The sequence below is a fragment of the Brachyhypopomus gauderio genome, chromosome 3 (assembly GCF_052324685.1).
Source record: "Brachyhypopomus gauderio isolate BG-103 chromosome 3, BGAUD_0.2, whole genome shotgun sequence".
In the NCBI taxonomy this organism is placed as follows: Eukaryota; Metazoa; Chordata; class Actinopteri; order Gymnotiformes; family Hypopomidae; genus Brachyhypopomus; species Brachyhypopomus gauderio.
Window position 1 is genome coordinate 28362486 of NC_135213.1, and position 16359 is coordinate 28378844.

Below are 16359 nucleotides of genomic sequence, written 5' to 3' on the forward strand. Positions count from 1 at the left end.
ACACCTTAATTAAGTATGTGGATGACACCATGAGATGTTGATAAAGATATGATGCTAGAGATATGATGACAGAGATATGATGATAGAGATGTAGATAGAGATGGTGATGGAATGTAGTTACAGATGCAGATACAGATGTCAGATTTGCTTTTAATTAAATATGAGTAGGAAGCCCCACCCTCTTCCTCCACATATCTTTAAAACATAATTTCCTGAGCATATTTCATAGTAGCTTCAGTTAGCTCAGTATTTTACTGTCACTGAATTATTCTCTTTTGAGATATTCTGTCCTTTTTTAGGATAATCTGTGGATTATTCTGTTCAGCTTTGGGTTTTGTGATCTCATCAGTACATCATAGGATCTGAATACCTGAGTTTGATTACTGAACACCTCTGGCTGATTTTTAAATACTGCTTTAATCTGATTAGTCAAATACCTGAGTCTGATTAGTGCAACACTAAAGTGTTACATTGGACAAACTAGGAAATGACTCCTGCAAAACAATCCCATAAACTGGTCCAGTCCAGTGTGTGCCTGCTAGGTTTGTGTGTGTGTGTGTGTGTGTGTGCACGTGCTAGGCATTCTGTGACTGTGTGTGCTGATGTTTCTGTGTGATTGTTTTCACATACCTTTTTGTTTTGAGAGCTCCACCACAAAGATAGCAATAGTGAAGCCTACAGCAGACACCCATTCAAACGGAAGGAGAACCAGTTGCAGATCTTCCACTGTACGTTTACCATTTCCTAATGATCATACACAAAACAGAAACATGGAGTGACTAATCAGTATTGATAGAATAACAGAAGGCAATCCCAGTTTTATTGTGCATTTGTGCGGGTGCGCAGAGCCATGCATGTAGCTGTTACAGTGCAGCCTGGTGCTGCAGCTGCTGTTTGTGTTTCACTTTTCTTGTTTAACTTTATTCATCTTTTTAAATTTAGTATATCTGACAAAGCAGCTTAGTGAAGCTATATCTTCTCAAAACACTCTAGTCCAGATTCTTGATCTGTTTTTTCTACTATTTATTTATTCACCATGAAAGTGTATCTTTCACTCTCTCGGTCCACTGTTGCACAGCAGCATGGCTGCTTTGCTTACACTCAGAATCAGCTGAACATCCCTAAAGAGCTTTGGAGATGGACGCAGAGGGGATGCATAGGAGGAACAAAACAGCGCACGAGGGAGGCTTATGGAGAAAAGGGCATATAAGCTACGTCTCCCCTCTCTCATCATGGGCAACTGGCTAATAAAATGGACAGCACTAGCACCAGAAGAAGTATGGGGAGTGTAGATTGATGTACTTTATGGAGACATGGCTACACCAGGACATTCCTGATGACATTTCAGGCCATTCAGGCAGACCAGAGGCCTCATGTACTAACGATGCGTATGTACAAAAACATTGCATACACTATGTTTCACGTAAACAGTCAGATGTACTAAATGTGACTTGAACGTGAGAAAGTGCGTACCCCCACGGCACTTTCACTTCAGGCGAATGTATGTTTCTAATGTGTTTTTGTAATTTAGCGACACTTAGAGGTGATGCATTGAAATTACTATTAAGATATCCTTTACACACACATTGTAGTATGCCCTTATTGTGTAAAATAAAGTAAATTAATCAGACGATTTCATTGCCTTACTGAAATAATCATTCAAAGTGTTTCCACTTATATAAATTATATATATTATTATATAAACAGGCCGAATTTGCCGAGAGCGAGTTTTCTGTGACCATTATGATTTTTTAGCCCATGATGATGACTGGCTTATAAGCAGTTTCAGATTTCCAAGAGCTGTCCTATTGGAACACTGTGCTGAGTTGGGTCTTGAGTTTTGGAGAGAGGAATGCGAGTAGTCACGCATTGCCAGTTCCTTTACAGGCCTGACAACGCTGGCTTCCTGGTGAAAAAAAGTCAATAGATAAAGAGGAGACAGTGTCCACATGGATGTTAAAATCACCAAGTATCACCAGAGATGGAGACATGGAGCTGGCGATGGTAAGCAGAAAGTCAGCTGTGGAGAGTTTAGGCGGGCAATATACAGCAGTAGTATTAAGGTAAACAAGCCAGACACTCTTGTATGTTTTGTTTATGTAGCCATGTGGTCCTGTCATTCGTAGTCCCTCCTCGTGTTTTGTAACCCGTCTCCCTCGTTAGCGTATTCAGGTGTTTCTTGTTTAGTATGGTGTATATATATCCTGTGTTATGTCTTTTGCTTGGCTGTTCATTGTCACTTGTCATTTGTTGTTTCACTTACAGCCGTGTATACTTTCTGTCTGCGCTTCAGTGTTATATTATAGTTTGTCTCTGTGTTCTGTATTCAGTATGTGGTTACATGTTGGCTATGTTTCATGTTCAGACTCCCTTAGTAATTTGACCAATTCCTTCCTATATGACCCTTCTTACAGAATGCCGTTTAATAAATCTCACTCTTCTCAGCGCACTGAGACTACGGACTGGCCAGCACTCTGTGAGCCGCATGGCAAGGACATTGATGGGCTCACAGAGTGCATTATGGATGACATTAACTTGTGTGTGGACTCCACTGTCCCAACCAGGACTGTTAAATGTTACCCAAACAACAAGCTGTGAGTAACATTAAAGCTCTCCTTAATAACAAGAGCCCCATCAGAGCTGGAGACAGGAAGGAGGTGATGATGATCCAGAGGGAACTGAAGACAGCGAGCAGGGAGGCTAAGGACAAATACAGGAGGAAGCTGGAGTGGGAACTCCACACAGACACACAGACAGCACTGTGGACAGCACTCACCAGATCATTGAGATAAAAGAAAGTTGTTAACCATGTGTGTTCAAGGATTGAGCAGGACCTTCCAGTACTGAAAGCAGTTATTTTTGACTGACATTTCTTGAACTACGAGTCCACATGGTCCACAAGTTAATTTATTTAATTTGGTTAATAAATTGTAGTTTGTTAGTAGTTATGGTGACATAACTGTAACATTTACCAGAAGCAGGGGTGATGCAATTAATGAATATTTATTCAAAGGAGAGCAACAAAACACAATACAGATAGGAACTATACTATAAAATGAAGGGCTAATACTATAGAACAGGACTATGAGACAGCTAAGAAAAGTCAACACACATAGTGTCAGGAATGGCAATCACGCCCGTGACCGCCAGAGGGCGCCATCACCCGAATATTGATCCGCACACCTGAACCTGATCGGCTACTCATACACGCCCTACTTAAGGACTCTGCTCACACAGACCAGTGCGAAGTATTGCCTCCCCGTGTAGCATTACCAAGCCGTATTTACTATCCTGTCTGCATTCCTGGTTACCGATCCTAGCTCTGCCCTCTTGTCTTACGCCTGTTTGCCTAGCCCTTCTGTACCTCTGCCTGCTGCTATTGGACTGTCCTGGTTTTTTGACTCTCTGCCTGGTTTTTTGACTCTCCTTTTTGCCTTGCCCTTTTTGTACTGTTGCCTGCCTTCCCTACGGGGTCTGCTCAGTCCTTGTGTTTGATTAAAACTCCTGTTATTCCACCTGCGTATGGATCCCTCACTACCTTCGGGTACGCCACCGTTACACATAGGAACATTACCACAACGCACACTACATGAATGTAAAGGAGAAAACCATAACACCAAGGGGAGCAACGATGAATGGGAGAACGGGGCACAAATACCAACACCAGGCTAAGGACTAAATATGTAAGTAACCCTCATATGGTGTATGTTTGTTAAGGCCAAATCAATTGTATTTTATTTTGAATGTTTGAATGTAACTTACTACCTTAATCAAAGCACTTTTATTTTGAAAGTTTACTTCCTGTTTAGCGCAGTTCTGAATGTAAACAATGTAAGCGCGTGAGAATGTGACAGTTATAGCGAATCTTCAAGCTTCTTTTTACGTTGGCAGCCCCTCCGAAGAGCTCTTACGGTGATTGAATGGGTATGGTGATTAAAAAATGGTTACGGTGATTGCTGAAATTGAGAAGAAGTTAAATAAAACCCATAAAATCATCTGTAAGTCTCATCCTGGTTCGTGGGGGTATGCTACAGTAAGAGCTTTACCTCAGTTAGCTACACAAGCTTCTCGTGAAGGCTAAAGACAAGGCGCTGACGCAACGGAGACAAGCGGCTAACAAGCTAACAGCTAAAGGAATCGGTGAGCTACAAAAACGGAAAATGGACAGCACTGAAGAACAAACAAGTTACAAATGGAGGCTGCTGCAGTTACATCTGCCCAGACGCTCAGATAGGCCTACAGTGCCAACAGAGAAAATGCTAGCCTACCACAGATGAACTGATTAAAAAAAGTATGCTCATTCCATCTATGGAGCTGCCTCTCAGTCAAATGTCAGTAAGCAATCGGACATCTCAAGTGTTGCAGCCAAAAGGATAGATGCAGCTGCAGAGTTAGCGGCAAAGGAAGCAGAATACAAAATAGTTCAAGAAGAACTTAAACAAAAGGAAAAAATAAGGGATATGGAGGAACGACACAGAAAGGAAATGGATGTATATAAGTCAGAACTTGAGCGCTTAAAGGCAGAAAAGGAAATGCAAGCTGCTCGCGCAAAACTTGAAATCTACAACAGTGAAATGAATGCAGATTTGGACCATAAGCAGATACAGCAGAACATGCCTTTCTTTGCTGACCACCAGTCTGTTCATGAAGCACCAGATGACCATAATGAACTTTTGCTGCCATCAATGCCACAAAATGTTTTGTCAGCCTCCACATATCCTGTGGTGAACAATTCAAACCCCCAAGTCATCGCTCAAACAACACCTACAGACATCTCCCAGTTAGCCCAAGCAATTCAAAACAGCATTGCCATAAACAGGATCCCAGTGCCAATGCCCACAGTGTTCAGCTGAGATCCAATTAACTACATTGAATGGAAGACCTCGTTCACTTCACTTGTGGACCGCAAAGGTATTCCACCTGCTGATAAGCTCCATTTGCTCAAAGGGTATGTTGCAGGCCCAGCACAAAAATGTCTTGAGGGCACATTTTATCGCAGCGATGAAGAGGCCTACAACGATGCATGGCAAAGGCTAGACCAATGTTACGGACAACCCTTTGTTGTTCAAAGAGCTTTTAGAGACAGATTGTACAAATGGCCTAAGATAAACTCAAAGGAAGCAGAAGGTTTAAGGACATTTTCAGACTTTTTAATTTCATGTCTTCAAGCCATGCCACATGTGAAAGACCTAGAGATACTAAGTGATTGTGAGGAAAATCAAAAGTTATTGCAAAAGGTTCCAGATTGGCTGGCAGCCCGATGGAATCGTCAGGTCACAGTTACCCTTATGGATGGCAAGGATTTTCCCTCCGTCAAGGACTTTGCTGAATTTGTGATGGTCGAAGCAGAGATTGCATGTAACCCTGTCACTTCTTCATATGCTCTTCATTTGTGCAGCTCTTCCTTTGACAAAAGAGCTACAAAGGACTCTAAACCAAGCAGATCCACTCAAGTCTTCTCAACACAAACCAGGGTACACAACAACGAGGTAAGGACAAGCAACGCAAGGTTAAAGGTACCCTGCATGTTCTGTAAAGTTGAGAAACACCAGTTGTCACAATGCTTGCACTTCTCAGAAAGGCCCTTAGAGGAGAAGCGCACATATGTTAAGGACAATAAACTCTGCTATGGATGTTTGAGGACGGGCCATAATGCTAGAGATTGTCGCCATCGCCATCTGCAAATGAAGGCATCCAACTTGTCTGCACAATGACAATCACAATGCAAACGAATCGTCCCCAAGTGCTGTCAGAACAGTTTCAAACACTCCAAATGAAACTACACCAGTGACAGCTCAACATTACTAAGGTGGGTCAGTCAAACAGCACATCCATGATCGTTCCTGTATGGTTGTCCACAGCTCAGAACCCGTTTAAAGAACAATTAGTGTATGCTCTGTTAGATACACAAAGCGACAGCACATTTGTCAGTGAAGAGGCAAGCAACCAGTTACAAGCGGACATTCAGCCTGTAAAGCTAAGGTTAACTACTATACTAGGTGTCAACTCTATTATTAAGAGTCACAGAGTGTCTGGACTTTGTGTGAGAGGTTATGACTCAGACATTGTAATTGGTCTTCCCCCTTCATACACCAAGACTATGACAACATACCCACTAGTGACACAGCTAAACAATGGCCCCACCTAACTAAAATTGCTGATAAGTTACCACCTCCCCTGAGTTGTGATTTTGGACTCCTCATTGGATTTAATTGTCTGAGAGCTTTAGCCCCAAGACAAGTTCTGTTAGGAGAAGGCAATGAACCTTATGCAATCCACACGGACCTAGGGTGGAGTATTGTTGGAGGCTTCACATCGGCTCTCAGTGAAACTGAGCAAAGTTTGTGTCAGAGCCACAGTAAAGGAATTACCCCCTGTAACTCCCTTAGATGTGATTAATGTTCTAGAGTCAGACTTTAAGGACACAAATGCAAGTGACAAAACAGTCTCACAAGAGGATCTCATCTTTTTAGACAAGGTCAAGGAAGGAATAAGGAAAAATGAACATGGGCACTGTGAGATGCCTCTACCATTCAAACAAAGACCACACTTACCTCACAACAGAAGGCTTGCAGAAATCAGACTTGAAAACCTAAAGCGAAAGTTCAACAAAGATGAAAAATACAAAAGGGACTACATTGCTTATATGAAAGATATCATAGAAAGGTGTGATGTCGAAGAAGTACACAGTGAAGGAAAACAAGGTGAACAGTGGTACATACCCCACCACGGGATTTATCATCCCAAGAAGCCAACTAAACTGCGTGTTGTATTTGATTGCTCTGCCAAACACAATGGTACAAGTCTGAATGATAATCTTTTACAAGGGCCCGACCTGATGAATAACTTAACAGGCATCCTCCTACGGTTCAGGAAACACCCTATTGCTCTAATGTGTGACATCGAAAAGACGTTTCACCAGTTTCACGCCCAGCAGTGTGACAGAGACTACCTGAGTTTCCTGTGGTGGAAAGATGGCAACACAGAGACACAACCTCAGGTATACAGGATGAAAGTACATCTTTTCGGTGCGGAATCATCCCCAGGGTGTGCAAATTATGGATTAAAATACTTAGCCAAAGAATGCTGTCTCACGCATCCTGTCGGCTCAGAGTTCATAGAGAAAGACTTTTATGTGGACGACGGCGTCACAAGCACAGACACAGTTGAAATGGCGATACAGCTTGCGCAAGAGGCCACAGGGATCTGTAAACAAGGAGGACTTCACCTACACAAATTTATGTCAAATAGTCCTGCTGTTCTTCAAAATATCCCACCATCTGAATGTGCAGTAGACACAAAAACGAGGGACTTGACATTCAAAGACATGCCACATGAACGGGCCTTAGGCATTCAATGGAGTGTTGAAATGGACGGTTTCAAATTTGATAATACTTTAAAGAACCAACCACCAACACGACGAGGCATCTTATCTACTGTTGCATCCATCTTCGACCCCCTTGGCTTCCTGGCGCCATACGTGCTCAACGGTAAACAAATTCTTCAAGAAATGTGCCGCCAAGGTATTAACTGGGACAACCCCCTGCCTGAAGCACTGAGACCAAGGTGGGAGAGCTGGCAAAGTGACTTTGTCAACCTAGAAAAGGTAAATATAAGTTGCTGTTACCTTCCTGCAACTTTTAGAGAACTAAAGGAAATAGAGTTGCACCACTTTTCAGACGCAAGTACAAGTGGTTATGGACAATGCACCTATTTAAGAGCTATAAATGCTAACGAGGAGATTCACTGTTCACTAGTAATAGCCAAAGCCCATGTTTCTCCTACCAAGCTGACTACAATCCCCAGACTCGAGCTAACTGCAGCTGGAGTTTCAATCTCTGTCAGTAACATGTTGAGAGAGGAACTTGGTTATGCTCAAGTCAAAGAGTATTTTTGGTCTGATTCAAAGGCAGTTTTGGGCTACATTAACAACGACGCACGTCGTTTCCATACTTTTGTAGCAAACAGGGTCCAAAGGATTCGCCAAAGTACAAGCCCTCAGCAATGGTTTTACGTGCCATCAGAAGAGAATCCAGCTGATAGTTTTACCCCTAGATGCACTATCTCTGAGCTTCTCTCATCTAACTGGTTCAGTGGTTCGTCTTTTCTGTGGGAAAGAGACCTACCCACAACGCAGGGTGAAGAGCTGAATCTGTCCATTGGAGACCCAGAAGTGAGAAAAATACAGACATTGATAACTAAAGTCACAGAGACATTGAGCCTTGCAGAGCGTTTGTTAAAGTTTTCATCATGGCCCAAGGTAGTGAAAGCTGTTGCACGTCTCACAAGATGGGCAAAGAAAGTCAGATCAAATGCACCTGCTAATGTGAGTGAACAAGAAAGGGCAATACGTGTCATCATTCAAGATGAGCAGAGACAAGTATATGAAAAGGAAATAAAAACATTAAATAAAGGCAGACAGCTCCCACACCACAACAAACTGTTCCACCTGGACACTTTCATGGATACAGACGGTCTTCTCAAGGTGGAAGGGAGACTCTCATCCAGTAAAGACTCTTTCAAACATCCCGTTGTCATTCCTAAAGAACATCATGTGACCAAGCTCATAATAGCCCACTGTCATGACAATGTGAAACACCAAGGAAAGGGCTTCACCATAAATGAAATCAGATCTAGTGGCTACTGGATCCCTGGAATGAGCAGAACCGTTGCTTCTTTCATCCGGCAATGTGTCGTCTGTCGCAGACTGCGAAGGGCTCCTGAGGGTCAGAGAATGAGTGACTTACCAGCTGAACGCTTAGAGCCTTCTCCACCCTTCACATCAGTGGCGGATGCTGGTCTTTCAAGGAGGGGAAGCTCAATTTCGGCTTGAGTGATAGAAGTCAGTCTCCAAACACAAGCAGCTACAACAAAAACCACCAGAAATAGAAGCTCGATTTCTCGCAAGTTGTTTTTAACGAAGAAAATGCCACTAAGAGGATTAGGAAAATCTCCGGTTCAACAGAATGAAAATTTAAAAAAATTAAAATTAAATGCTCCCATGGAGGTATACACCAAAAGTTCGCTGATTCGCTCATTTCGCTGTCAATCAAAAAGGGATTCGGCCTCAGACAGATCATCCAATCATCATGCAGAAGCTGAGCGTCTGGGCCAGCCGAGGCCAGCCCACTGCCCCATAGACCCCCAGAAACGCTGAGCGTCCGATGGGCGTGACAAAGCCCAGCATTCATCCAATGGCTCGTCTGGTTTCGCGGCACTCTTCGCTTCGCTATTGAACTCTGTAGACGCTCAGCGTCCACACCGTTTAAAGCACCGTGAAGCTGCGGGACTGAGTGAGAGGAAAGCCGCATCGTTACCAGTGATAAAAAGGTGATTCTGAACAAACGTTGAGCGCGTTGTAGCGCATATTTAATCAATGACGTACACACAACAGTACATGTTTGATCACTTGTTTTTTGACATTTTAGGGGAAGCTGACCTTCCCTTGCAGTCTTAGAGCAATCGCCACTGCTTCACATACAGCGGTATGGACTGTTTTGGCCCTTTTGTAACTAGAGAAGGCAGAAAACAGCATAAACGGTATGGACTTCTATTCACTTGTCTTTGTTGCCGTGCCATTCCCATTGAGTTGTTAGAAGACTTATCCACTGACACATTTATTAATTTGTTAAGGTGTTTCATTGCCATCAGAGGTGCAGTCCGCTAAATCCAGTGCGATCAAGGAACAAACTTTGTTGGCGCATGAAATGAGTTTAAGGCTGCCCTAAAGGAATTAGACACTCAAAGACTAAACACTTATCTGTCCCAAAAACAGTGTGACTTTGTAATGAACGCACCTCATTCCAGCCACGCAGGTGGAGTATGGGAATGCCAGATAAGGACTGTCAGAAGTGTACTGAATACAACTCATAGCACTTACTCATGGTAGACTTAACGACGCTTCATTAAGGACCTTGTTCTATGAAGCTATGGTCATAGTCAATAGTCGCCCACTGACTGTGGACAACCTTAACAGTCCTGACAGCTTAGAACCACTTACCCCTAACCATCTGCTCCACATGAAATCCAGCACAGTACTGCCCCCACCTGGTGCCTTTCCAAAGGAGGACCTCTATGGAACAAAGAGATGGCATCGCGTGCAGTTTCTGACTGAGCAGTTCTGGTGCAGGTGGAGGCGTGAGTATCTGCACAATATCATCGCCAGGCAGCGCTGGCATTCACCAAAGAGTTGGTGACATTGTGTTGGACATTGATGAACTGTCACCAAGAGGTGAATGGAAACTTGCCAGAGTCCTAGAGACTATCAGTGGCAGGGACTCGTGAGAAGAGTAAAAATCTCCTTTAGAGATAAGAGACTGAAGAGTTATGGTCAACGCTCCAGTAAGCTTTCTATTGTAGAGCGTCCAGTGCACAAGCTAATCCTGATATTAGAATGTTCATAAGTAAAACTACAAGTGGTCATTCCTTGTTGAAAATTACTTGTTGTTGACTTAAACAAAACAATTTTGGTGGGAGTGTAAGTAACCCTCATATGGTGTATGTTTGTTGAGGCCAAATCAATTGTATTTTATTTTGAATGTTTGAATGTAACTTACTACCTTAATCGAAGCACTTTTATTTTGAAAGTTTACTTCCTGTTTAGCGCAGTTCTGAATGTAAACAATGTAAGCGCGTGCGAATGTGACAGTTATAGCGAATCTTCAAGCTTATTTTTACGTTGGCAGCCCCTCCGAAGAGGCAAAAAGCTCTTACGGTGATTGAATGGGTATGGTGATTTAAAAATGGTTACGGTGATTGCTGAAATTGAGAAGAAGTTAAATAAAACCCATAAAATCATCTGTAAGTCTCATCCTGGTTAGTGGGGGTATGCTACAAAATAACTAATCTAGATTACAGGAGAACATAACCAAATATAAACTTGAGCGATAAAGAGGCTAATAACAGTACAAATCATAAACAAGTAGAGTATGCTGAGCGAGGGGGAAGGGCAACGGGGAGAAAACAACGAGTAGACAACACGGAGCAGAGCAGAAGGCAATGGGGAGGAAACATAAACTAACAATAGCGACTAGATACTTACCAAAGAACATGAACAGGCATATAAAAGAGCAAGGAAGTACGGAGGAGCAGGAAAGCAAGGAGGGACTCACTTACAATGACCGACAAGGGTAGACAGGGCAGGAGAAACTAAATACACAAAAACCAGGGAAGTAAACAAGACACAGGTGGAAACACTGAGGACGGGGGCATGGCAGACAAAAAGGAAACCAAGGAAACGAGGAAACTAGGTGGGACAAGGGAGGAGGGCGGAGCTGGACGTGACAATAGTTTATACTTACGTGCTGACAGGATCAGCTCTGTTGAGAGTATTACAGAGTTCACCACAAAGAGAACCGCTGTTCCACACATACACATCTTAAATACCAGAGCTGTAATACAAGACCAACAAAAGATATTTTCTAAATATAATTCAAAATTCAAGATACAAAAAGTGTCTGTTTTTAATCCATAATACTTTTGAAAATGCAGAATCCAGATACTTTCTGCATATGTAAGAGAATTCTTAGAATATCACACCAATAACAGTAATTTATTTTCATTTGTTGGGTAATGATGGTAGTCAAAATGGCATATGCACCTTGCACAATGTGTGGGGACATAGCACTTCTCAAATGCTCACATATTGGGAAATAGTTACTACTAGAAATATTATGTATTTGATTATTTGCTATTTCTAAATAGCAAATTTTATCTGTTTAGAACAGATTTGACCAATTCTGAATGGAAACATGATTTATTGTTGATATTTCAAGACCTTCCAGTGGCAGTATTTGAAACTTTGGCTGTATTTTATCTGTAAAAAATACATTTAGAGCAATTTTTCTGGGCTTTGTTTGCGCAAATATCTAAAGTCAGACACTGGATATGTAGGATGGTTCTTTATGGGTGTGGGAGCGGGTATGAATACTCTTGACTGTGTGGATGTAATTAAGTGGGTGTACAAAGTTCAAATTTTCACTGGCCCGCAGCCTATGTTGACCAGAAGTTGGCAGTAGACTTGGTCTATACTGCAACAATCCCATATCCCCAGCTCTCCCATCACACAGACACCCCCCTCCCCCATCGGCTGAATGGTTGGCCCCTACACATTTTCACCTAACCAAATCTGGCCCTCACTGCAAAAGGTTTGGACACGCCTGATGGACTCACAGTATTGTATGGCTTGAGTGGAATGTATCACATAATTAGCATTCATTAATATTCACAGTATAAACACAGATCTATAGGGCAGCACTGTCTTAAACACAGAGTATAGGGCAATACAGTATAAACACAGGTCAATAGAGCAGTACAGTTTAAAACACATCTATAGGGCAGTACAGTCTAAAACACAGGTCTATAGCATAGGTACACTGGGGAGTGGAACCACCCATCTTGAAACACTGGATCATGGGTCATAAGGAACTCTGGGACCAGGCAGTGATGTCCTGACTGTGTTTCTGTCAGCTGCACCTCATGAAACACATCTTTGGTTGAGTATCTGATTGTTCCAGACACACGAGTGTAGGCAGTGGTGGACAGTAACTAAGTAAATGTAATTCGTTACTGTACTTAAGTAACATTTCCATGTATCTGTACTTTACTCAAGTACTTTTATTTGGTAAGACTTTATACTTTTACTTCACTACATTTCAAAGCGAAAATTTGTACTTTTCACTTCGTTACATTTACAGAAACATCTCGTTCCTTTTTCATTTTTAAATCAACGTTTAATAAAATACCGAAAGGTAAAAGTGTACCATGTCACAGACTATAACCAATCAGCGCTCAGTAAGAGATTAAGATTTGTACGCTAAATGGCTGAGGATCTGACATGGCTGCAACAGATGTCTTCCCCCAACACCCCTGGCCTTATTTAGCCGAAGTGTTTGTATTCCTCGAAAAGAAGAATTATTCGTATTCCTCCTCTGCATTCCGAAGAACACATCGCTGTCATCATTTATGAACTCGCTGTCAAACTTGAAAAAACACATCAAAGTAAGTTCACCATTAGATTAGTAGGATTATATACCCCGGTTAATTATATCACATTGAAGTACACTACATTTAACAGATGCTTTTATCCAAAGCAATGTGCTAGTACCCGAATTGCAATCTGTGGAGATGCTAAGCGCCAGTTTAACACAGGAGACTCCCACATCAAACGTTAAAGCCGGGGACACATACATGCGAATTTGGCCAAGCGAAGCGAACTTCGCAATTTATTCATATGAGCGAGGCGAAGGCAAGTAAATATGAGCGAAGCAAAATTATTAAAATTATTATTAAAATTATTATTATCAGGGTTGGGGGGCGGGGCGGCGGCATGTGTGTAAAATGTTGGCGGGGGTGGCGGCGAGTGTAAATTGTTGGACACAAATTAAGTATTATGTCGCGATCGATCGCCAGTGGTTGGCGCCACAGCGAACTAGTAACTCATTGAATCATAGATGTAGATCAGAGGTAAATAAACTAGATTTTTTTTCAGTGTGAGAAATCGGATGTATGTGAAGTGTAGTGCGATTGAAAACGGTCTCTGGTAAAGACAGTCAATGCGTGTGTCTCACGCTCATTGCGTGAGAGTTGGCAACTCTGATTATTATTATATTAATTATTTGGCCAACTTTAATATTATGAGTTCAGTTGGTTGGGCTGCACACAGTTCTAGTTCTAGGTGCTAGAGCTTCTAGCTTCCCTGTCCCGCCATGTGGTGGACAACGTAGAACCTCAGAAAAAGTCCCCCAAGCTGGACTGAAGTGGCCAGTTCGAAATTATTATTCTGTTTGGTGGTGAATTATGTTTTCATATTAAACGGTTTGTCTACTTGTCTACCTTTCTAGTGTGAATTATTAATATGGATAAAGTTTGGAGATTAATGTTGTGAGGATAATATAGGCTAGTTTTGTGTATTTTGTGTTTGCTAGGCAAATGTAAGGCACTGTTTCCTGTTCACCTTTTGATCGAGTAGGCCTAGGGGTTTTGATGTGACGCTAAGAAAAAAAAGGTTTTTACTTTTACTTTTAATACTTAAGTATTTTTGAAGGCAGATACTTTTGTACTTCTACTCAAGTAAAAAATTGAGGTGAATACTTTTACTTTTACTTGAGTAATATTCAATGCAAGGTAACTGTACTTTTACTCAAGTACATAATTGGTGTACTTCGTCCACCACTGAGTGTAGGTGAGGAGACCTTCATGCAAGCAAATATAAATCCTGAAGTGTCTAATGGATTAGACCTGGAAGCTACGATGAGAACACTGGTTGAGAACATCTTATACTGGTTCTCTTCAGAGAAGAGTACACCTAACACAGGGAATAAACTTCAGCAGAACATATGCTGTGTTACCCTGTAACTCACACACATCAGACTGAACAGATATGTATCTGCAAAACATTGAGATGCTGTGCACATGTTAACATGATGCCAGACCCATGTGTGCTTTTAAATAAGTTCTCTTTTCTTTAACGCTGAATATGCATAACTGCTTTTCTCTCATGAAACTACTGAACTGTTCTGAACTACTGAAGTGGATGTTTACTGTCCAGATACTGTGGGTTTATACTCACCTTTGGGTTCCTTTACAGAAACTGTGTGAAAAAAGAAACACAGTAAAGTTAGTCCAGTGTGTACCAGTCTATGGTAATACTACTTAAACTCCACCTAATCTCCACCCAATTAAAGTCATAGTAGTATGCTGCACAACATAATGTGTTCATATGAAGCTTATACTGATCTGGCCATTCATGGCAGCTACATTCATTCATAGCAGAGAGTAAACAGTGAGAAGTCCAGTCATAACACAGCAAATCAGGCTGTGGATGACACGCTGACTCCTGAAGCAAAAATACACAGGGAAAAAGAAATGTAAAAGACCTCAATAAACAGTGAATACTGTACCAGAAAACCACTCCTCTACATATACCAGTACAGTCAGAATGAAGAGAAGCACACTGTCAAAGATCAGCCCCATCTTATCTACAAAAGGGTAAAGGACACACAAATGCAGTTTAACTGACACAGTTGTGGACACAAACATATACACACACAGTTTAACTGACACAGTATGGACACAAACATATACACACACAGTTATGCAAACCTGTGTAAACCTATGAGATATTCATTTGCCCATACACAGGCAACAATGGGGAACAGGAAGACAATCATCAACCACTTCCTATTGCATTTACATTTACGGCATTTGGCAGACGCCCTTATCCAAAGTGACTTACATTTTTATCTAATTTTTATACAAGTTAACAATTAAGGGTTAAGGGCCTTGCTCAGGGGCACCTCAGTCATGGCCTCAGGTCTGGGAATCGAACCCACAACCCTCCGGTCACAAGACCAGTTTCCTAACCACCAGGCCACGACTGCCCTATTGGTGTTAGCTTGTTCAATGTTCCCTGTTCAGTGTCAGTTTGGGGTGTCCCTCTCCAATCACTGGAGCTTTGACAGTGTTCGACATGGCTGGGTGTTTGTTTGGCATGGTTGGTTGTTCGGCTGGGTGCCACTGATTGTGTCCTGTACACCAGGTAGCTGCTGTCTCTGCTTTACACCTCTTAAATCACTACTGGCTCAGTTTGCCTTCTGTTTGTGCTGACCTTTGTCCACAAGTGTGAATATGTATGTGATTTAATAACACAATTATTATGTATGTGTGTAAAAACAATCAAGCAAAGACAGACAATCATATAATAGACAGTAACCAAATAGCACTAACTAAAAGTACAGGAACATTAAGCATGACAGACACCAACTGAAACATGTGTGAGGAACAAGAGGCATAATCGCAAAGCAAGATTACGTACAATAACCCACCGAGCAAACCAAGACCAAACACAAGGATTAAATACACTGACAAAACAAGGAACAAAACAAGACACAGCAGACTGAGAACACATGGGAAAACCAAAACAGAACCACATCGAAAAACAAAACAAAGAAATGGCAGACAGGAGTGGTTAAACAAACCTATTGATTGACAGGTCGGGGGAGGAGCCAGATGTGACAATATGGGTCTGCATGTCAGGTAAAGACACGTGGGAGATGGCGGTCATTACATCTTCAATAAATGTCTACACTAGAATTATGGACACTTTTCTTATTCCATCAGTTGAAAGGATGTTTGGTGATATCACGGCAGGCTCTGCCCCTCACGTAAATAATGTGACATTGTCGTCTGTTTGTAAAACATGTTGCAATTTATGATATAATTACTATAGTCAATGTACTGGTTAAAATGTGTATCAAGTTGTGTCTGAATTATATGAGTCTAAAATGAGCAAACCGTGGATGTATGTGCATGGGTGAGGGACAGGAAGGCATGACCTCTTCCCCGAGGGCGACGTGAGCT

At 41.9% G+C, this 16359-nt stretch overlaps 1 protein-coding gene across 4 annotated transcripts in view; it reads right to left on the reverse strand.

Annotated features, from left to right (window-relative positions):
* Window positions 1-16359, reverse strand: part of LOC143510962 (uncharacterized) — a 78550-nt gene that overhangs the window by 2506 nt on the left and 59685 nt on the right. For all 4 annotated transcript variants that reach the window (XM_077000888.1, XM_077000887.1, XM_077000890.1 and 1 more), the window contains 4 exons: window positions 14901-14978; window positions 14570-14590; window positions 11301-11390; window positions 631-744 (listed from right to left, as the gene is read on the reverse strand). In XM_077000888.1, the coding sequence (XP_076857003.1) occupies window positions 631-744; window positions 11301-11390; window positions 14570-14590; window positions 14901-14978 (303 nt within the window). The remainder of the gene's footprint in view (window positions 1-630; window positions 745-11300; window positions 11391-14569; window positions 14591-14900; window positions 14979-16359) is intronic.